The sequence below is a fragment of the Poecilia latipinna genome, unplaced genomic scaffold, assembly GCF_001443285.1.
Source record: "Poecilia latipinna isolate Pla-1442-1.1 unplaced genomic scaffold, P_latipinna-1.0 Scaffold234, whole genome shotgun sequence".
Lineage (NCBI taxonomy): Eukaryota > Metazoa > Chordata > Actinopteri > Cyprinodontiformes > Poeciliidae > Poecilia > Poecilia latipinna.
This window is the reverse complement of record NW_015112850.1, coordinates 386,461-408,998: the sequence shown is the minus strand read 5'-3', so window position 1 is coordinate 408,998 and position 22,538 is coordinate 386,461. Positions and strand designations below refer to the sequence as shown.

Here is a 22,538-nt window from a genome sequence, read left to right as displayed (position 1 = left end):
TTAACCCAGTGCCTGTTTTTATTAAAAAGTTTGAAACGGTTTCCCTCTTTTTTTTTTTTTTTTTTCAGTGGACATGTGAGTTTTGTTGACAAAAAAAAAAAATCAAAGAAGTCCGTTTTTGAAAATTTTGTAGCGATAATATTTATTCACTTCCCAAAAGGAGAAAAGAACCTTCAGGCAACCTAAAATCGGATAAAATCACAGTTTATGTTTGGTGCATATTTGTAGGCTATTTAAAATTATTCACGCGAAGTCAAAGTACAATCAGGGTAGTGTAAATGATAATTAGCTCAAACCATGTTTACTGTTGATGGGACATGCTTAAACCGAAGGGTGAATGTGGCTTAACTCCAGTCCTCGTAGCAGAATCTGGCTTAATCTTATTACATAAAGCGTATATGATATAACAGGGGTACTTATTAGTGCACCTCACGCACTCAGTGGATCATCTGGGGAAAGGTTCATGAACTGACACCAGAGGTTTAAAGCGCATCTCACATGAGATTTACACAGCTGGAATGCGGCGATCAGCTGCAAAGCGCAAGAATGCAGACTAGAGATTCAAGAGTAGACGCTGCATGACTCTTGCGTCAATGTTGCTGCCATGTTGTGAGTGGCATCTTTGAGACAAACGTGAAACTGTGAGGATTTAGCAGCACAGGGATCCTCTGTTTCCCAGGACATGTCCAATTGATAAATGAAAAGAAGGGAGAAACCAACACAAAATTAAATTTCTTTTTATAAACATACATTGAAAAAACAGAAACACAATCCATGGGAATTTCTGAACTAATACTTAGGAATATAACCAGTGATTGTGAGAATTTTCAGGATGTTTGGACAGCTTGCAATTTCTCTGCATTTCTTAGTTTTGTCTCAAAAAACACATTTGATGTCAACCCCACAATTTAACTATTGAATAATGGTGCTTGCATTAGGCTGGCCACAACATAACATAATATATTGTTTGTTTTTTGTTGTGTTTCACTTTCACATACATATTTTTAATTTTCGTTGCCATTTTGTTGATTTATCTTATTCAGCCTCTTTTTTTTTAATGATGGGAATTTGCTTGGGATTTTTGCCAATAGCTTAGCCTCACATTTGTGGTTTTATTTGTCTTTTTTTTACAGTGCGCACAGGCAACTACAGATATTATTTTACCACTCTAGATCAGGGGTCTGCAAACTTTATAATTCAAAAAGTCATTTTTGCCTTCAGTCCAGGCAAAAATTACTGTAAAAAAGAGTAGTCTCTTTATAAATATCTACCATAAGATATTTACTGTCATTTTTAAAGAAATACAGTTTTATAACATTTTGGAAGTTATAAAATAAAATAAAAAAAACATATATCTTTTGCTGACAACAAAAATTAGACAACAAATTGTTACTAGTGTTCTAGTGTCATCCTGTTGTGGAAATTCAATGCAAATATTCCATGAAAAATCCTTCATCTTTCATTTTTTGCTATCTATCTATCTATCTATCTATCTATCTATCTATCTATCTATCTATCTATCTATCTATCTATCTATCTATCTATATCTATCTGCTTCAGTTTTGTTACTACAACTATAAAACTACATTATATTTTTAGAGGTAGAGTTTAACTTGTTTTAAATATAGTCTTGCAGATATTAATTTTGTATATAATTAATATCTGCAATATATATCTAATTTCCAGTGTGTCGGTTAATAAATCGAATTTGCCACACACACTATGGAGGACCGTTTTCACTGGGCAACGAAACCACTGCAGTCTACTCGCTTCTATTTCTATACATTTTACCACATACGACACACTAGAAATTGTTCTCGCCATGGTATGATTCGTGTAATTAATATACCAGTGTTATTAGCATTTGAAGGATAATATCCGAATAATTTATATATCATTTAGTAAACTCTCTAAGAGGACAGCTTTATTTCATTTTCCATTTTGCACAGTCGTTGTCTGTTTCTCGTCGGACGGGTAAAGGAACGGAAACTAAACAGCCACGTAGTAAACGGCGAAGCTCACCGAAAGGGTGAGTTTTTATTGTCCTTTAGGGAATTTGTCATCTTATCATTTGCACTTTGGTGCTGTAATATACTAACATGATGTTGAGTAATTGGTTTGCCTCCTTACATTTTTCCAGAAAACGCCTTTCAGTTGGCGTCGTTGATTTTTGTTGCTAGCAACTTAGCAGCTTTAGCTTCCCTTTGGGTACATACCTAGCTATTTTGTTAGCATGCTAACTAGCTTTAGCCACATACAACCTGGTCTGTCATCTGCTTCTGCCTAGTGTGGGTGAACCAAAACAACCGAGCTAACCAATATTTACGAAACGTATAGATTCTGTTTATCAGTTATGGGTTTGAATCGTGCCACTGTAACCTGTCTGCTGTCCAAGTCAAAGGTTATCATAGTCTACACACTAAATAACATGATGCAAAACACAAAGGAGGTTTGGGTGATTATACGGTGACAGTCCCCCTCAGTTCAAAAGTGAAATATTTGCCCAGTAACTGACAGAATGTCACTGCTTGTTTCCACTGAATTTTGCATTTATTGTAAATGCGCGCCCTCTGACTGAAGACTTGCTGTATGACGGTCTCATGACAATTTGTTTCCTCCAGAAACTAAAAGCAGATTCATTTTGTTTCTGTGCTTTTAGAATAAACTTTGTTATAAATTTCATACCATAAGATAAAATGTAAACAAAGGTTGAAGTAAACGTATGAAGTGACAGATGACATTAAAAATATGTCATTATGTATTCATGGCCACTATTCATGTCAAATGTGATGAAATTGAATTGCATCATAAACAAAGAGTAGACTGCCTACGTTTATTGTAATAACAGAGACTGCAACATTTGCATGTTACCTAGAGACAAGTTGTATTTATTTGTGTTATATATGAGTTTGTCTTGCATATTTCTTGTTTATTCAGACATCAGCGTCATTTACACACAGTTGGATGTGACAGTAAAATAGATTTGGTTGGCTTGGTAATTTCTTTAATTTCTGAAGTTTGTTTATAGATGTCAGAAATGTAAAAGCTAAAGTAAAAATAAATGATGAAACTATTTATATTTTGACTAGGCAAGACAGCCCTGTTTACAATTTAAGCTTATTTTAAGGGTTCTCAATCTACTTAGCTGTTGTAGCGGCTTGTTACAGTGCTTGACTCTGGCTTATGTTTAAAGTAGGCTGTGCTGTTACATAACACAAGCGGATGGTGGTGAGAAGCTGGAAGATAATTGATGTATTAATTGTCATCCTTTTCTCTCCTCAGTGATCAGACAGTAAGGTGTTCCTTGGCTCAGACACGTTCCTGGGGAGCCTCCGTCCCCAGAAAATGCTTTAAGTAAGACGTCATTTGCAATAAAGCGCCTGCTGCGCCGTGACTGTTACTCTTCTCGGTGGAAGTGGATCGTGGTGGTAGATCAGAGGCTGTTGAGATGGAGGCCAGTAGAGAAGACCAAGTAATAAGGTGCGAGGAAGAGGGGGACTCCACTGTGGAAGTCAACACACTCAAAAAAGGGCAGGAGAGCATCCAAAAAACAAACGAGTTTCTTAACGGTGAGTGCTCTTTCTGGACGGAGAAGGATTATTTAAATCGTGAGGTTTTGAGTGAACGGCGTGTGTTAATGTTAGCCACCACCCTACACTGCGTGTCAGTGATGTAAAGAAGGTCGCTGGATAACTGGAGCAGTTATGAAGAAATGGGCACTAAACCCCTCAGGCCTCCTCTTCATTCCTCCATAGTATCACACATACCTTGTTTAGTTTCACCTTTGCACTTTGTTCTGCAAATGTCCTTTTCTCTATGCATATTACTGCTAGTTTGTTTCTCCACAGTTTAGTTTTTTTTTGGCAGGCCTGACCTGTTTTTGGTTATTACCACCAAAGGATGAGCTTCTTACTGCTCCATGTCTCACCGCTCTTTGAACTAACGTGCTAAATAACTAAACAGAGGTCTCATTAGTCATCAGCTATGTTTGTGTTCTGCTCATAGGAAGATTTAGGAGGTGGAAAAAATGACTGTTTTAGCCTTGGATTTGTAAACAATAGGGGAAAAAGAATACATTAAAAAACCGTAAACAGCTTTATACATGACAAGCTGTAATTTTTGCAACCTTTGTTTCTGATTTTGGCTTTTTAATATCAACAGCATTTACATTTAAGGAACCTTCAGCTCAAAGTTTTTCAGCATGTAACAGATAATTTAATTTTGATGCTGAGGATCAGAGGCAACGTGTCATAGTGATTTGGTGTGTGACTCTGTAGACCTCTGGAAACCTAAGAAAATGTTGCAAAAACCCAGTTTCACACACAGCTTTGGTGGTAGTTAATATATTTTGAAGTTTTATTGAGACACACACACACACACACACACACACACACACACACACACACACACATATATATATATAAATATTTAAAATGCATATTGACGCGGGTATCAATATCTCCCACTAGTGCGTATGCTTTGGACATCCACTCATTCCCCAAGTCAATATACCATTTGAAATCGTGTGTAAACTATAGAATACTAGGATGTGCAGCAGTTTTGGCAAATATGGCAAATTGTGATAAATCCCAATTTTTCCAGCACTTTTCTCATGTGTATTTCTACCATTCTTTGGTTGCTGTAATGTAATGTGTCAGGTTGTGGTTGTTGACGTCAGTGGAGCTCCATCCGACTGCCAGTGTATTCCAAATGTCCTTTGCGAAATTAATATTGCTCTCATGGATATTGCAATTACTATGTATGTACCAATTTCTTCTGTGGATGCCAAGTGATGTGCACAGATTAATAGAGATATTTTAAAAAAGTCTATATTTTTTGAATTTTTTGATTTGATAGGGACTAGTAGCTTCGTTACTTTAAAAACATAAGTCGGACGGTCTTAAAAAAGGCTTAAAACTGACTGTATCTAAAGTCAAGGCCTTAAAATGCCTTAAATTTATTTTAAAGAAATGCAAGTTGGTCTTGAGTATGTTATGTTTTGTAACTCAAGGCGGTCGGTAGCTTGCTGCAACTTATCATATGTAATAACCCTGGCAGCTAGTTTTTCTCTATGTGTGTCCGTCCGTCATGGATAAGTGCAAATTTCTGACCAGTTGGTTGGACGACGTCCATTTTACCACTGCCTCAGAGCCAGAAAGATCCCCCAATCATTCCCAATAATTTTCATTCCAGCTGGCAATAAAAACGTCTTAAGTTTTACATTTGGATTGCTCAAACCTGCAGATATCTGGGCTGTCACAATACTTTGTGGGTTTCATCAGTTTAAATTGTTTTCTGCTTAGCAGATAATTTCAAAAAAATCCTAAGAATCTCTGAAAGCAACAGATGAAATATGCGTCTGTTAATATTGCGACAACCTCTTACCATCCATAAGCCAGGGTTTGTTTATGATGTAACTGCTACTAACGATGAAGCAAATAGATTCTTGAACCATACGCAGTTGTACAAAAGTAAATGCAGCCTCAGGGAGGTCTTAGCAACCAAGTATTGCTTTAAAATCACAACATAGTTGCTCGACAAAGCTGATCAGCCGGTTTGTCAGGACAATTGCATCTACTACAGCTGGTTCATGGCTATGTTTCACCTTCTGGAGAGGCATGCTCGCTTAAGGAATTTTCAAATCGTGTTCACAAATGAAGCAAAAAACGCCTAAATGTGCTCGAGTATTATCCACGAGGCACTTAGATGCCTCCCATTCTCCAAAGAAATGTCTGCTGTGGCATATTTTGAGGGAATTGGCGGGGGAAGAGTTGTTGTGTGAGATGTCACAGCTAAAAGCTCCAGACAATAACAGTACAAGTGATGAGACGTGGGAGAAAAAAAATGAATCCAACAGGACGGAGAGCTTGGTGAAGAGAGGATTGTTTACCAGAAAACTGGTGACTGATTCAGAAGCGCAAGATCATAAATAACTGGGAAGCAGAAGGTGTTTAGAGAAACTGCAAGTTGTCTTAAATCACCAAATAAGAAAAACAAATCAGACAAAGGGAGGAGGTTGTATATAAAATAACATAATTGCTTTCTATAGATTTGTCAAGTTCATTAGTATAGCACATTTCAGCAACAAGGCAGTTCAAAGTGCTTTACACCATGAAAACAATACAGTAACCAATTTTGAAACGTGCAGTATACATTACATTTAGTCAAATACCGTCATCAAAATCATGAAAGAAATACAAATCAAGTATGCTGATCAATGTCCCACTTACTATGAATCAAAGGCAGCTGTAAACAGATGAGTTTTAGCACTGATTTTATAGGAACTCTGTGTTTCTGCGTCTTTGCAGTTTTCTGGAAGTTTGTTCCAGAAACTGAATTCTGCTTCTCCATGTTTGGTTCTGGGGATGCAGAGCCGACCAGAACCAGAAGACCTGAGTGGTCTGGAAGGAGCTAGTAAAAATGAAGTGTTTCGATCCTTTTTAGAGGTTTGACTTTGTTCTGAGAATCCACTGGGGAGACTCTGAATTGTTAAATCGCCATAGAAACTTATTGCTCCCAACAATTCAAAAACCGCCAGAAAGCACCATGACGTTTTCCCTTCCCCATCTATTTTAGGTCCTCTCTCTTCAGACGCGCTGCCAAACGGGAACGGACCGGCAGACGGCCTTGGTGCCGCTGGAGGCACCCTTCCAAACGGATCCCCCCCGCAGAGCAGCAGCTCTCCCATCAACCCGCCGAGCCAACAGTCCCCCCCAGGTGTGGCTGCTTATCCACCCATGACGGTAGAGAAGGCTGAGGGCTCTAGTGCTGAGGTCAAGGTTCACAAGGGTGACGCTTTGCAGTCCCTCAAACTCAGTATGCCTATGCAGGAGACTGAACTGTGTAAGCAACAAAAAACAAACAAAAACAAATCAACAAAATATCAAGAGTGAATGCCCCTTTCTGTCCGTTTCCCTCTCTATTTTTAATCCCTTTTTGCTGTGGAATGCTGTGATTTTTCACTTGTGAGAAGGTTTCATTGGAAGTCTCTTTATCAGTGTTTTGATTGTTTGCATTTTTAATCTGGAGTTGACGGATATCTTGATTGGTGTGGGTGCTTCATTTGGAACATTGTGTGGACTAATGGCTGCTTTGGAACTAATCCCCGTGTTATGTTAACTTTTCTTTGGTGATGTTTCAGTTTGGTGATGGTTTTTTTTTTTTTGTTAAATGCTGTTTGTAAGCATGAAAAAGCTGGTTATTTAGTTTGGCTCCTTTTTAACTTCTAACTGGAAAATAACAGCATCATAACGGCATGAATCTGCTTAGTGTGCGACATGCAGGGTTCCTACACTGTCTTGCATACTGTATTGTTATATTTTTTTTATTATTATAGGAATTGCAAATATTGTATCCAGGCCATTTTAAAATTGCACACGTTGAATTTGTAATCTAAAGCGCATTTTTCAGATATTGTGCACCTCTAGAAAACCACGTTTGCAGAGTTAATTCTGTATGTTGGCTTCTCTAAAAGACTAAAAAAAGTAAATGAAGCTTGAATTTGCTTGGAAAATATGTTCTTTTTATACTGCATTCATATATTACCTTCAGTAAACATAAAAAAGACCCAACTTAGTTTATGATTGTGGATTTTAGGATATTCTTGTAACTCTCGACTCGGTCCAGTCCTAAAGTTTAAATAGCTTTCTCTATTTTACGCTAGTTGTAAAACCTAGTTTTGTAAAATTAATATTATCATGTATTGAAGAGGATGTTTATAAGAAGATCAACTGATAGGAAATCCAGAAAAGAGCAATGAACTTCCATAAAAGCTGCTACTTGTTCTGCACTTTCAGTTTACAATACATTATTGTTAGGGGTGCGCTGATTGATCGGCTTGATCGGCCACAATTTTCTTAATTTTGGGTGATGGGTGATAGTTACATTAGAAACTGATCTTATCTGCCTTAAAAGCCTCAAAAATGACTAATCTGTATATTTAGATTTTATAACTGACTGGCAGTTAAAAAAAAAAAAAGAATTGGAATCAGCAGCTTTTTACAGATTGGTGATCGGCCAGAAAACTGCAATCGGTGCACCTCTAATATTTGAAGTTGCACGTAAATAAATAAATAAATAAAAAGAAATTGTCGGAAAACTATAATTTTGAAAAGTGTAGGAACCCTGTGCAAGTCTCTACTATTCCATGGGGATGTTGTGTAGCTCCTTTTTTTTTTTTTTAAATACTTGCTTTTCAAAGTGGCATTGCGGGAAGCTTTACCCATGAACAACATCTTCCTTGGAATCGAGAGACGTTGTTGTGACTTAACTAGTTCTGCTGCAATTTGTGCGGTGAGGAAGAGTCTTCAGTTTGGCCTACCTTCTCTCGCTGCAGCCAACCAGAAACCGTGTCTGGAGATGGAAAACGAGGAAAAGATTCGCCTGGAAGCTCGCCGGCGTCTGGAGGAGCAACTCAAACAGTACAGGGTTCAGCGGCAAAAGGAGAGGGTGAGTGAGTGCTGCCACTGCTCTGCTTTTATTCCTATACTTACGCCATCTTTGATGAATCCAAGTTTGCTCTTAAAATCAGCCACGCTTGAGCAGAGCTTCTGCCAAAACTGGATATAAATCAAATTATTGCCCCAATTTGGATTTTATGAGCTCAACCAAAGGAAAATGATTCCTCTTTTTTACAACCTGTGCTCTAATCCATTTGTTGTGTTCCTCTGCCTTCATGATGCAGATTGTTCACTTATTCAGATGGATCAAAGCTGGGATTAAATTTCACACAGAACAGCTCATTGGCTAGTTAGGTGACTGAAGGCAGTCAGGTGCACTGGAACTGGAAGACATTTTAAATATTAAAAATAAGTAAACATAAATAGAGAAAAAAACAAAGTGTATATGAAGTCCTTAAAATAAGGGGCTCGTGGAGACCAAAACACCAGATGGAATACTTTTGTCAGTTTTTGGTAGAAAAACCAGAGAGAGAAAAACAATAAATGATGCAAGTGGAAATTATTGAGCTTGTTTTAATGTATCATGCAATTAATTGATTTATTGCTTATTGCAACAGATATAGTTATTGATAGTTTTTATGACTCTTTCCTCTTCCCAGGCTCATCGCACCCCTAAAAGTCGGCCCTTCAGTACTCTAGATCCTGAACTAATGCTCCATCCTGAGGCGCTACCGCGCGCTAACGCTGTTGCCATGACCAAGGAGTATTCTTTCCTCCGGACCAGTGTTCCACGTGGCCCCAAACTGGGCAGCCTTGGAATTCCTCCCAGCAAGGAGAAGAAATCCAGATCTCCACGTCCCAGTAAGATTCATTCCTTAGCTGACTACAAGTCTCCTGAGAGCGACGGCGGAGGGGGAGGCGGTGGCGGGGGTGCTGGAGGCGGGGGCATGACCACAGCAGATGTCAGCCGGTCCTCCATCAGCTCCGTATCCACGCTGTCAGAAGTCAGCATGCTGTCAGAGAGCAGCGCATGCGAGACGGACTCGAAGGCCAGCACTTCGCTCCAGCTCAACGACAGCGGCCCGGAGATGGACGGCAGCGAAGCCGCAGCGAAGCCCGGCAACGACGGCAACGACAGCGACAGCTCCTCCTACAGCAGCGTGTCCACGAGGGGAACCTACGGGATGCTCTCAGCCGCCGTGGAACGGCACCATGGACCGTACACGGTGGAGGGGAGGGAGATCGCCCCCGAGGCCGTGGGTCAGTTCCCGTCGCTGCAGGAGGTGCTGCAGGCGGCAAGCGATGAGCAGCATCTGCTGGAGATGGAGAGGGAGGGGACGGAAGAGCCGCGCAGCCGGAGGGACAGTTTCTCCAGCAGGTATTGAATATTGTGTTATCCTTTTTTATTTTGCTTTTGCTAACTCTTCTGCATTTTTAAATTTCAGCGTTTCATTGGAAAGTTCAGTGATGGGTCATGATGAGATGCTCCAGGTGCTAAAAGAGAAAATGAGGCTCGAGGGGCAACTGGAATCCTTGTCATCTGAAGCCAGTCAGGTAATAAGCCACTAATGTCATTTTGTTTCTCCTTTCACATAAAATATTTATTCATTAAATCAACAGTTTAGAGATCCTGGGAGAAAGGCAGAGAGGAAGCTGAATCCCATCTAAGATGTTAACTATGTAAGAGTTTGTGTTTTTAAAATACTAAGTGGTTTATGAGAATTTTTTAATATAATTGTGTTTTTTTTATGGATTATGGGAAACTTTTCTTATTACCATTTGTTCTTATTTATTGTTATATGAGGTCTTTTAGTTTTTAGTCAGGAATGTAATTTTGATTCATTGTTTAGCAATAATCAGTTGACATTAAAGTAGACTTTAAACAGTTCTGACAAAATTAATATAGAGAATTTTAAAAATCACACAGAATAGAATAGAAATATCCTTTTATCGTCATATGGTAGGGAAATTCAGGTATTACAAATATATAAAAACAAAATGAAGAATAGCATGCTGTACATTAAAGACAAGAATATAGCTTAAGCAAACTGTGCAATTATTAGAAATAATTGCTCTGATCCAAGGAATGTGCATCTGAGTTGGATATGTTTTTTCAAAATTGTACATAATGTGTTTGTGTATTTTGAGACCAGACTATTTGATGCATCTTTTTGATGCATAATGATTTTTTTTTTGCTGAGATAGTGATATAGTCAGCACAAGGTGGTATTCCTTAGTTATTGTGGGAATAACTGACCAGAAGAAGTTTTTAATATTGACGTTTGAGATCATTTCCCCCGGTACGGAGTGGACAAAAACGAGACAAATCACAAGCCAAGAACTAAATATGTAAACATCTTTAAATGTCATCAAAAAAAGCTGACTATTAAGAGTATATTGGAAAGCCACAGATGCAACACAAATGAACATATACATTCATGTCACCCATAAACTGTTGTGACTCTGGAAACTCCTGGAAGACTTGGCTGAACTTCTACTGCCTCTTCCCTCTAGGCTCTCAAAGAGAAGACGGAGCTCCAGGCCCAGCTTGCTACAGTGAACGCTCAGCTGCAGACCAAGAGAGAAGAGGCTCAGGTCAGCCAGGAGAGGCAAAGTGCTCTCAGCTCAGAAGTCGGCACGCTGCGCCAAAACTGTAGCCAGCTAGAGAAGGCCATGGTGGAGCTCCAGGGCAGCTTAGAGAGCAAGAACGCCAGCTTGACCTCTCTAAGCAACGACCTGAAAGTTTCTGAAGACCAATACAACCGGCTGATGGCGAAGGTGGAGGAGCTGCAGAACACGATGACTTCAAGGGACAACACAGGTGACTTAACAGAGACAGAAGGGTTTCCTCTGCATGTAATTGATCGTTGCGCCACCACACCTTCAGAATGAAGTTTTTAAAATATATATATTTATTAAATCTATCAAAGATCACAATTGTTAGTTCTGGGACTTCTGAATCGATTCAAAATGCTCAAAATCTTTTCTTTTGCTTATCGCATTACGTGTTCACTTGGTCGTCTCGTGTGTATTTTGGATAATTCTTTGATATATATTTTTTCATCTAAGAAAAATCCAGGCAGCTAAGCTAACTTTATACTAGTAATTTATGTTACAGACTGAATTAGTCAATTTAAACAGAATCTTTGGACCATTTGAGTAGAAAAATTATTTTCTGAATGAAAAAGCTTCTGAATAGAATCGTAGCCCTTAAAATGGGAATTGATTCGCTACACGCTGAAAGATTCACATCACTTATTAATACATATAAATATATAATCTATATTTATACAAACCATAATCCGAGTTTGAAGTGAAATGTTGAAATTTACTTTATTTGAAAAACCAGCACCGCCGACTCCTTCCTGTTCAGCAGAGAAGCGAGCTACTGTGTGCTGCGCTGCTTTCAGGAGTGAATAAAAAGACACAGTTCAAAGTAGAAGGAGAGAAACGATGAAACAACGTTATCTGAGGAAAATCAAGTTGAATGCATGCTGTGAAAACGACCCTAAAGTTAACAGATGTTGCATTTGAACAGCAGTAATGTACGTTTCAGACACAACAGTCCACCATCAGGACTTTAAAAACAATCTATCCTTGAGGAAACCCTGGACCTGTAGAGATAAGCATGTTTAGAAAACCTAGCACGATTAGAAAACTTTTTTTTTTTTTTTCCACAGTTCATGACCTGCGTCAGCAGATGGCGGGCCTTCAGGGTCAGCTGCAGCAGGTCCAGCTGGAGCGCAGCACCCTCCAGAGCCGACTGAAGACCTCCCAGGCTGAGATCGACTCGCTGCAGCAGGTTAGGCAGTGGTACCAGCAGCAGCTGGCGCTGGCCCAGGAGGCCAGGGTGCGACTGCAAAGCGAAATGGCCAACATGCAGGTAGGAATCAGCCGCGGTGGCAGTGAACTAGCAATGCAGGACGTTGCAGTCGGCCCCCTGTCACATCAACCTGTCTCTCTCGAAGGCGGGGCAGATGACTCAGTTCGGCGCCATGGAGCACCTGAAGCTGGAGAACGTGACACTTTCTCATCAGCTGACCGAGACCCAACACCGCTCCATTAAAGAGAAGGAGCGCATCGCTGTGCAGCTGCAAAGCATTGAGGTACATTCAGGGGTTCATATGAGTGTTTGAAATCCTTGGAAATGCTTGACTTTCAATCAGATGTGGAATGTGCTTGATATTCAAACTGCACAGTTTTATAAGAAATGCAATCTAATGTATGAATTTATTTTTATTTGTTTTAACTATAAAACCTAGAGATTCATCATCTCATTTTCCAGGGGATTTTTACAAAACAAACAAAAACAGTAATAAAAACCATAATGAGTAAATCCGAAATATAATAACAAACACGAAAAGGTTTTACAGTTGATACCAGATATTTTCATACATCTAATAAAATCCACACACACTATTTCTTATTCTTAATGTGTCAGTGATTTATTGATCTGTTGCATTTGACTTATACTTTACACATTAAATGTTATTAAATATTAATTATTAATAAATATTAAATAACAAATAAATAATATTAATTACATATTTTTTTCTTCTTGTTAAATTAGTTTTGTTCTCAAACCAGTCAGGTGTGTAGAGAGAGAAATTGTAAAACATAACATTTTGGTGTATTTTAGTTATCCTTGTCCCAGCTGTAGAAATTAGAATACTTTCTGAGACATTATTAATGACAATAATAAACAGTATCGAATAACAGTGAGTAATACAGTCGTTTTTTTTTTTAAGTTCAGTTTTCATCTCCAAAGTGCGATGTGGGAAAAGTTTGAAAACTTGCATTGAAATTGCTTGAGAAGTACTTGGAAAATAAAACCCTAAACTAAAAAGCTGCCGGGTTCATTGTTTGTATTTTTTTCATCTGTGATGCAGGCCGACATGCTGACCCAAGAGGCCGCCTACAAGCAGATCCAGGACGCAAAAACCATGGTGGAAGACGACCTGCAGCACAAACTGGAGGAGTTTGAGGAAGAGCGAGAGCGCCTGGTGAAGCTGGCCAACACAGCCACGACGCTGGAGAGGGAACTGGAGCAGGTAGTTTCTGCAAAAACCAGAGAAAAGCTGGTAAACTTGGGCGGTAAACTTTGTGACCTCTTCTGACGTATGTCTTTCATTTGTCCCGCGGTAGGTCAAGTTGACACTTGCCCAAAAGGACTTGCAGCTGCAGTCGCTTCAGAAGGAACACCTGGAGCTGATGCGCCAGCTGACGATGACTCAGGAGACGCTACAAACCAAAGAGCAGTCCATCAACCAGCTGGAGGCCAGGTACCAGGAGCTGGAGGCCCAGCTGGCTGAGCTGCAGACAGAGAGCGCCGCCAAGGACGACACCATCCAGTTCCTCCAGAACGAGAAGATCGTCCTGGAGGTGGCGCTGCAGGCCGCCCGGGCCGATAAGAGCCAGCTGGACGAGGGGGCCGAGCGGCTGGGCGAGGACGTCCTGGTGGCCTCGGACATCCTGGACCAGCTCAGACAGGAAGTCCAAATCAAAGCCAGTCAGGTAGAAGACAAGAGTGGAAACGGTTTGTCACAGTTTGAACACTTTCTTGAGGGTCACCTATTTAAAAATGTTTCAAATTTTGTAGATTGAATCTCTGCAACAAGAGAATAATTCCCTGAAGAAACAAGCGCAGAAATTAAAGGAGCAGTTCCAGCAACAAAAGGTAACGCATCTACTTCTTTTATTCTTTTTTTTTTAAATTATTTTAGTCGTCTTTATTGAAGACAGGACATAAATGTAGAAATCTGTCCTGAACGTCCCAGCTGGCTGATGGTGACGGTGTTGTGGGAGGAAGCCAAACGGCAGTCAGCTTCTCTGACGAATGCCTGAAGTGCTGGTTGTCATGCCGCGCTGCGCGGAGCAACAGCTGCTTTATCACTTTGACAGGCTGTCACACAGAGGGTGGAGCTGATTGACAGAGCAACAAAAAAAAAAAGTTCAATTTACTGCATCTTTAAAAGCCGGAGCTTTTTGTCGAAGTGTCAGCGCTCGTGTTCATCAAATCTATGAAAGCGGTTCGCCGCTGACGCCGACGGGTTTTGTGGAAAATGCGGTTTGTGTCCGGTTCAACGTATCAGTGTGAGAGCAGCAGCAAAAGCATGAAGTTGTCAAATGTGCTTTCTGCTGAAAAGAACAAAAAGCTAAATATTTCTTTTTGTTACGTCACAACAAAAATATATATGTTTATTTTTTTAACACTAATTACACAGCCCACAGGAGAATAGGTGTGTTTATTAGCCAGTGAGCTTTGTGCACTTTGGGGAGTTGATAGATGAGAAATATTTATTCTCCCACAGTGGGGAAAAATTCTGAAAAATTAGTTGAATTTTTGTCTCATTTGTTATTTTTTTTATTATTTAAAGTTTTGGTTTTTTTAATAGCACAATTGTTACTATCTAGACATGCTAAAGTTCCTAATGCAGGTTTTCTACATTTCCTAGTTGTCAGTAAGGAGAAGAAAACTGGTTTTGACCTGTAAAGTTTTTTATTATAATTATTTAATTCAGACAGTGAAGAAAATAAGGTTGTATTTCTTTTACTCGCAGTGTTATGTTAACATCTGACCTGAGTTCCCAAATGATGCAATAGGATTAAAACAACCTTGTTGGTCAAAGCAAATATAAGCAAGATATGTCTTAAAAAAGTTCTTCCTGAACATTTAATAAGACTAAAAAACAAAACAATGTTGCTGAATGGACAGGTGATGGTGGAAGCGTACCGTCGGGACGCCAGCTCCAAGGACCAGCTCATCAGCGAGCTGAAGTCCACCAAGAAGCGGCTGCTGGCTGAAGTGAAGGACCTGAAGCAGGAGCTGCTGAGCGCCCAGGGCGAGAAGCAAAAGGCCGAGCTGGAGCAGGCCCGCTTGCAGACGGAGGTGGCCAGAGTTCAGGAGCAGATGAACAACATGGAGGCCCATCTGACGGCCATCCAGACAGAAAGGGATCAGCTTGAAACCCAAATTCAGGTACCGTTGTTTAAATCATTTTTTTTTTTTAAAGCAGATTTTCAGTTTATTCAAAGTATATTTTGTTGTGAAGGAAAAATATCTTCCATGCCTTCCTTACTCAGTCCCTGCAGTTCGATCAGAGCCAGCTCACAGCTGCTACTCAAGAGAACGAGAGCTTGAGGAAACAGGTGGAGCAGATGGAGGCGGAAGCCAAAAAGTGAGTCATGTTCTGCTTGGAGGTTTCAGCAGTTTGAAACAATCCGACACAAATGATTTATATACATCTCAGAAACACAAACAACACGCTTCTGTGTCTATTTTGTCTGAGGATTAACATATCCGAGTCGTGCGGTGTGTGTATGTGTGTGAAGAAGCCTGCCCGTTATGTTCTGAGCGGCCTGGTTTTAGCTGCTACGTGTGTCCAAACAGAGCCATCTCGGAGCAGAAGGTGCGCATGAAGAGGCTGGGAACGGATCTGACCAGCGCTCAGAAGGACATGAAGGCCAAACACAAAGCCTACGAGAACGCTGTGGGCATTCTGAGCAGGAGGCTCCAAGAGGCTCTGACCAACAAGGAGACGGCGGAGGCAGAGCTAGCCAAGCTCCGCGCCCAGCTGTCGGATGGCGGGAACAGCCAGGCCTTACAGGTAAAGTTGACGGAGCTTTAAAAATCTTTAAGTGAATATTTTATACATAGCTAAAACTTTGAATCTTCATTTTGTTTTTTTTTTCTGGCAGAAAAATCTGATTGTCAAAAAGCTGTTAAAATTATATATTTTATTTTATTCAGGAAAAAATTGAGGCTCTGCAAGCCGAACTGCAGACTGTCACAAAGAGCAAGACCATGTTGGAAAAGGAGTTACAGGAAGTGATCACTCTCACCTCCACGGAGCTGGAGGATTACCAGGAGAAGGTTCTGGAGCTGGAGGATGAGGTTAAAATAAAAATAAAAACAGCTTTTTTTATTTTGATCTTTCAGAATTTCTCAGAGTTCATGTTCTGGGTTGTTTTTTCCCCCCTACAGCTCCAGGAGTCGCGCTGTTTCAAGAAGCGGATCCGGAAGTTGGAAGAGGCCAACAAGAAGTTGGCGCTCGAGCTGGAGCACGAAAAAGGGAAACTCGCTGGTTTGTCACAGTCCCATAATGCATTGCGGGAGCACGCCAACATTTTGGAGTCTGCCTTAGCAAAGAGGGAGGCGGATCTTGTCCAGCTAAACTTGCAGGTGAAAAAAAAATCACGTTTGCATCTCATTTTAGGCAACAAGCTTATCTATGGTATGCCTGAAATGTCAAAAGGAAAAAAAAAAAAAACAGATGTGAGGAGTTGGCTACATTTTTTTTCTTACCATTTCTCTCTAGGTCCAAGCTGTTCTTAAGAGAAAAGAAGAGGAGGACCAACAAATGAAGCAGTTGGTTGAGACTTTACAGCTTGCTCTGGAGAAAGAGAAAACCAAAGTGAAAGACTTGAAGGAACAGGTATGAAGAATAGCAAGGTGAAGTGTGAAAGGAAGCAATTAAAAATCACACTGTAGCATAGCAGGGACTAAACTCCTTAAGATTTGAATTTGTTATACTTCCATGAAAGGAATTCAACTTTTTCATGATTGGTATCTAAATTTAAGGTCTGCATGGTTTTCTAACAATTTTTTGTTTTTTCCATATATGCCATTTAAATAATTTAAAAATAAAACTTTTTTTTTTTTAAATAATGGACTGGAGTAGAGAAAATACCTCTTCTTTCTCCAAAATAAAAAAAAAAACGTGTAACATTTACGAATGTTTATAATCTTTAATTTCTGCTGAATAGCTGGACTCCCAGTCATGCTACAGCTAATTTTGTCAGCTTATTGTATTGGAGTAACGATTGATTTAAAACTAAAGAGGAACTTTGAATAATTAGAGAATACCAATGGATCAAATTAGAGTTGCAGAATATAACAAATTGCCATTGCAGTACCAATATGAACATTATGGCAATCAAAAGAAATTTTTCAACTTTAATATGTGTTTAGATATTATATTGAATTTGCATGTACACAGTGGTTTGGCCTGTTTAATGGACATTTGTTGTCCTCAGTGTTGACACTTTAGTTTTTGGCAACATTGTGATTAAAGGAAGGAAAGTAAAGAGTCAAAAAAATGTGAGTTAATTATAATCAATATATTTACATTGAAATAACAGTGCAATTACATGCTCCCCTGATGTCATACGGGATAAATGAGCACGTTTTATATGAATCAGATTCTAAAAATAGAAATAATTGGGAGCTGCAGCTAATTATGAAAGGTGTAAATGGGGGAGAAAAGTTTGTATCTTTACAGATTTCATGCAAAATATAACAAGAAAGGCACCGATGAATAACAAAATGTTGTGCATTTCAGATCGACTATTATAAAAAATACAGATACAATTATATCTCATAGCACAGTTAGAAACTAAAAAGGATTTTTATTGTAGATCTTTGTTGCATTCTTTAATTCTGCGTTAGAATTTGGAGATTCTATAAAACTTTGGTCTTTTCAGGTTGTAATTCTATCATGTGTCCTCTAGGTGGCAGCAGCAAAGGCAGAGGCAGCCCATAACAGACGGCACTACAGGGCGGCCATGCTTGAGCTGTCAGAGATCAAGAAGGATCTGCAGGCCAAAGAGGACCTGGTGAAAGCTCTGCAGGGCGAAGCTCAGAAACTACAGTACGTGCACGTTGCCTTGACGACTGCAGAAATAGAAAATACACGTTTTAATCTATAGTCGCGTGCATAATCCATGTGGAACGTGTCGCGCTCCGCAGGGCTCAGGACGACCAGCACGCTCAGGATGTTTCCAGGTTCCAGCAGGAGCTCGCTGAGGCTCATTCCCAGCTCCAGATCCTGCGAAAACAACTCGATGAGGAACTCGCTAAGCAGCCCCTCACCAACCAAGAGGTATAAACTCCCCCAAAAGTTTATAGCTAAATCACAGAAAAGCCACAATATTCCTGTTGATGCTTTTCTTCTGCAGTTCCTCTTGTAGCCGAGGCACTCTGGATGTGCAGCCTTTCAGTTTTAGAAAGACTGATTCAGTTCTTTTTTGTTTGTTTTTTCTGACCCATCGTAGATCAAATATCTTTGCGTTGCATGGATGTCTAATATTTTCTGCTGATTCAGGTTGAGGACCTGAAGTGGGAGGTGGAGCAGAGGCAGAGGGAGATTGAAGCGCAGAAGCAGCAGCTGGAGATGATGGAACAGTGCCACCACAGAGAGCTGGACAACTTACAGATCGCCCTGCAGGCAAGCCTCCACTTTGTTTCTACAGCACTGTTTCTCAATCTTATCCCATTTACCAAACATCACGGACAACCTAGCTTGAAATTCCATCTTTAGAACGGTCTTTGAGAAAGACCGTTCTAAAGTATACACACTATATGGAATAGTGTAACGAATGTTTAAATCGTGGAATTGCTTTGAACTAAGCTGCCTGTTCGTTTGGCAGGATGCTGTAGTTTCTGCTCTTTTTGTTGTTTGAAATTAAAGCGCAGCTGTCTTGTTTCAGAACATAAAGGTGGAGCTGGACACCGTCCAGGAAGAGCTGAGCAGCACCAGAAAGGACAAGTTCATGCTTCAGGCCAAAGTGGGCGAGTTGAGAAACAGTATGAAGACCCTCCTGCTGCAGAACCAGCAGCTCAAACAAGACCTTAAACAGACTCGTCTCAGGAAGGTAAGACATCTTTCATCTCCCTTTATACGAGAGGCTGCGTAAGAGTTGAGTGCTGATGTGACTAAACGTGTCCCTGTGATGATGTCATCGTTGGAGCAGCAGCGGATGGAGCTGAAGAATGACGGGAACCCATCAAATCCAGTAACCCCAGTTAAGATCCCAGACTGCCCAGTGCCCGCCTCGCTGCTCGATGAATTACTGAAACCGTCAACTTCTGTAAACAAGGAACCTCTGAACAACCTGCACAACTGTCTACGACAGCTAAAGTAAGCGATCGAGCTGAAAGTAATTGTCAAACTTCGATGTGATTTATTGGGAGTTTATGTTGTGCCAACACAAAACTTGATGTAATGGTTAGAGACTAAGTAACTCTGGATGGGCTGTAGAGATTCACAGCTCAAGTGGGAGAAGTCTTTTTTTACAGGATGACTATCTGCTAGGCAATCCATAAATCTGACCATTTTCTGTAAAAATGGCAAGAAGAAAGCAATTGGTGGAGGAATGTCGCAGGAAATCATGTTTGCTGTTGCTAAAATCTATATGGGGAACATGGCAAACATGTGGATGATCAAATGAGACCAGAATGTAACTAAAGCTAACAATGTTTAGACAAGCAGAGAAGAAATGGACGTAGTAGAACGACTAAGTCAAAATCCAGACTTAAATGCTTCTGAACAATTGATGTTCAGAGCTACTCTCCATCCAATTTCACTGAGCGTAAAACCATTTAGTAAAGAAAAAGTGGTTTAAACTTTACATTAGGTGTGGAAAAGTACTGGATACATACCCTGAACAACTTACAGTAGGAATTTCAGCAACATTATTGTTTTATTAAAACAAGTATCTCTTGTAAATGAGATCTGGAATCTCAGTGAGAGAACCTGTATAAATAAAGATGAAATAAAAATAACATGTATCAAATCAGGGCGGGGCTAACCATGTATTTCACTTTTCTTCCATTATTTCTCTTAGCATTAAAAAGAAATTGAAAATCATTTACTTCAGGGTGTTGACACAGCTTTACAAAGTTTTATATTCTTGTATATAAAATTGAGGCATTAAAGTGTACTAAAACAATCCCAGTTGGCCTTGAGTACGTTAATCTGAGGTCTTAAATTTTCTCGTGACAGGACTACTAGTCTCGTTTTATCTTTCTAGTTTATTTTTCTTGTGGGAATTTTCTGTCGAGCAAATATTTGAGATGCATGCAGACATCTTCATTTCGGTGTTTGAGGCCAGCGCTTACTAGCTACTAATAAACCCTTGCTGTAGCTAGCTGGCTAACTGTTTTGCATCTGTCATCGCCAGTTAACTGGACGACGTTCGTCTTTGCCACCTGCTCCCTTCTGTTTCCAACCTATGCAGGGTTTATGCATTCTGTGCAAAAAAAAAACCCCCCCAAAAAAAACTTGGTACTACTACTTGAAAAAATTTTATATTTTAGAACATAAAATATGCAGTTTTCTTTTGGCCATTTCTGTTGTGATACAGGCATTAACTTTCCTTCGTAATTGTCTTAAAAAGCATTCAATTTGAGTTGGTGAAACCTGGAGAAACCCTGTATTACCTTTTCATTACTGTGGCTTTATTACGTGGTTCTGTCACATAAAATGTCAATAACATGCAAATTTTAGTGACTGTAACATGGTGAAATGTGGAAAGATTTTCAAGGCACTGTATTAACTGTTATCACATGGCACTTTGGGATTAAAAAGTCTTTTCCTTTTTGCTCTTAGGGAGGAGATGGACAGCCTCCAGAAGCAGATGGAGGAACACACAGTGACTGTAAATGAATCAATGAACTCATGGACAAATGCTGAAGAGGGATTGGCTCAGCTGGGATTTGACAACAATATCTCCAACTCACCAAGCGCGGTAAAACGTGTTGTGGAAAATAATAACGAAGCAGAACAGCAGCAATCATAACTACACAGCCCTTTCTCAGAGGAAGCGGGACGAGGTGGGGGGTATTATCCACAAAAGCACTTTTGAGCCCCCATACTCGCTTTCTCTAAAAAGAAATTGCTGCCAACATTTGGCATTCCTCCCTTCAGCACTGAAGTGCTTTTGCAGAGTGATACTTTCTATACCATAGCTTTATTCTTTTGAGTTTATTTTATGGGTTAAATTTATATTATGCATTTGTCACATTTATTTATTAAGATTTAAGAAATTAGAATGTTTGAAAATAATTTCCTTATGAGGATCCCCCCTGTAAAAGTTTCAGAAATGGGGTAAAGATGAATCCTTTCCCTCACAAATTAGCTAGTTTTCTCCACTAGATTCCAGTAAATCCTCCCTCCTTGCAAAATCGGTTGCGTCGATGCTGCTCAGCAATAAATCGTCATCTTAAGAAGAGTTGTTTGACAGAAACTACATCCTGTTCTTCCATATATTCGTGCCTGTTTTCTTGTGACTTTTCCCATCTGCTGTTTTGCTTATACTGACTTCAGTTTGTAATGAAACTGTTATCACTCCTATTCATAAAGTTAGATGACATGTACAGTTGGGCTCAGATTTTTTTTTTCTTTTGATTGCCTCTTGTTAAAATGCAGTGTTTGTCAGGTAATCATATCAACTTCCATTTCCAATCTGTAAAAATATTTCTGTTATGTTAGTCTAACATGAACTTCAGTAATTTGTATGCAAAAAAAAAAAAAGAAGCCTTAAGCAATGTTTAAAAATGCTGTACAGGGTGAAGTTGTTTGGAATGAGTGTCTTTTCTGGTCAGGGTGTGTGCAAAATGAGATGTTATTGTACAGGTGAACTAATCCTTACTGAAGAGCTGTTTATTGTAAGTAAAACACATGAAGTGATATTGCACACTAAATGATCAAGAGTGAACTGACAAAATAAGCTGTTAAAATGAAATGAAAAGTTACATCTACTAACAGCAGGTACTATTGCTTGTTTATTTTTGATTGTTACATTTGGTACTTACTGTATTTACAAAAGAAAAACTTGGATTCACCAAATGATATTGGTGAACTCTGTTCCTGGGGTTATGGGAAGGTTCACTGTTTTTCAGTGATAAATATAAATATGTGTCCTTTTTGTAATGTTGACTGATCAGATTTATGGTGGAATAACAATTTTAAAAAACTTGATATCGAAATGCAAAACGAGATCTAATGACAAATCAACCAGGATTTCAATGTTAGGGTTGCAATGGATTGTTTCTTTTTGCATGCAGTTGTGCTGCAGCCTTTTTGCTCCTGGATTGTAATTATTAGTCCTATGCGTATTCTTGTAAACTATAAAAGGGATACAAATATTAAATAAATGCCAGTTTGCGGCATTAATAACAAATGTACTCAGACTACACTATAAATTTATTTTGGGTTGTCTGCATACTTACTCTGGCTATTTTGTTCTTTTTTTCCCCAAAGACTGGAATTGTTCCCGATGAAATGTTTGTTTTGGAAAATGTCATCGCATTCATGATAAAGAAAATTGCACTATTCATATTCCATCTCCTGTCGTCCT

General features: G+C 39.5%; 1 protein-coding gene across 2 annotated transcripts; it reads left to right on the top strand.

Annotated features, from left to right (window-relative positions):
* Positions 1–1,783: 1,783 nt before the first annotated feature.
* golga3 (golgin A3) lies at positions 1,784–22,519 on the top strand. 2 transcript variants are annotated; one of them, XM_015032234.1, is made up of 24 exons: positions 1,784–2,029; positions 3,283–3,569; positions 6,577–6,717; positions 8,336–8,448; positions 9,059–9,777; positions 9,845–9,953; positions 10,914–11,220; positions 12,080–12,282; positions 12,368–12,505; positions 13,289–13,450; positions 13,545–13,913; positions 13,999–14,076; positions 15,115–15,378; positions 15,483–15,577; positions 15,790–16,006; positions 16,150–16,293; positions 16,384–16,581; positions 16,718–16,834; positions 17,910–18,049; positions 18,148–18,280; positions 18,503–18,625; positions 18,888–19,052; positions 19,152–19,318; positions 20,789–22,519. In XM_015032234.1, the coding sequence occupies exons 2-24, from the start codon at positions 3,449–3,451 to the stop codon at positions 20,976–20,978; spliced, it is 4,413 nt and encodes a 1,470-aa protein (XP_014887720.1). In that variant the 5' UTR covers positions 1,784–2,029; positions 3,283–3,448; the 3' UTR covers positions 20,979–22,519. The 2 variants fall into 2 exon arrangements, with proteins under 2 accessions (XP_014887720.1, XP_014887719.1); XM_015032233.1 differs by having other exon boundaries at positions 6,577–6,843.
* The last annotated feature ends 19 nt before the right edge of the window (positions 22,520–22,538 follow it).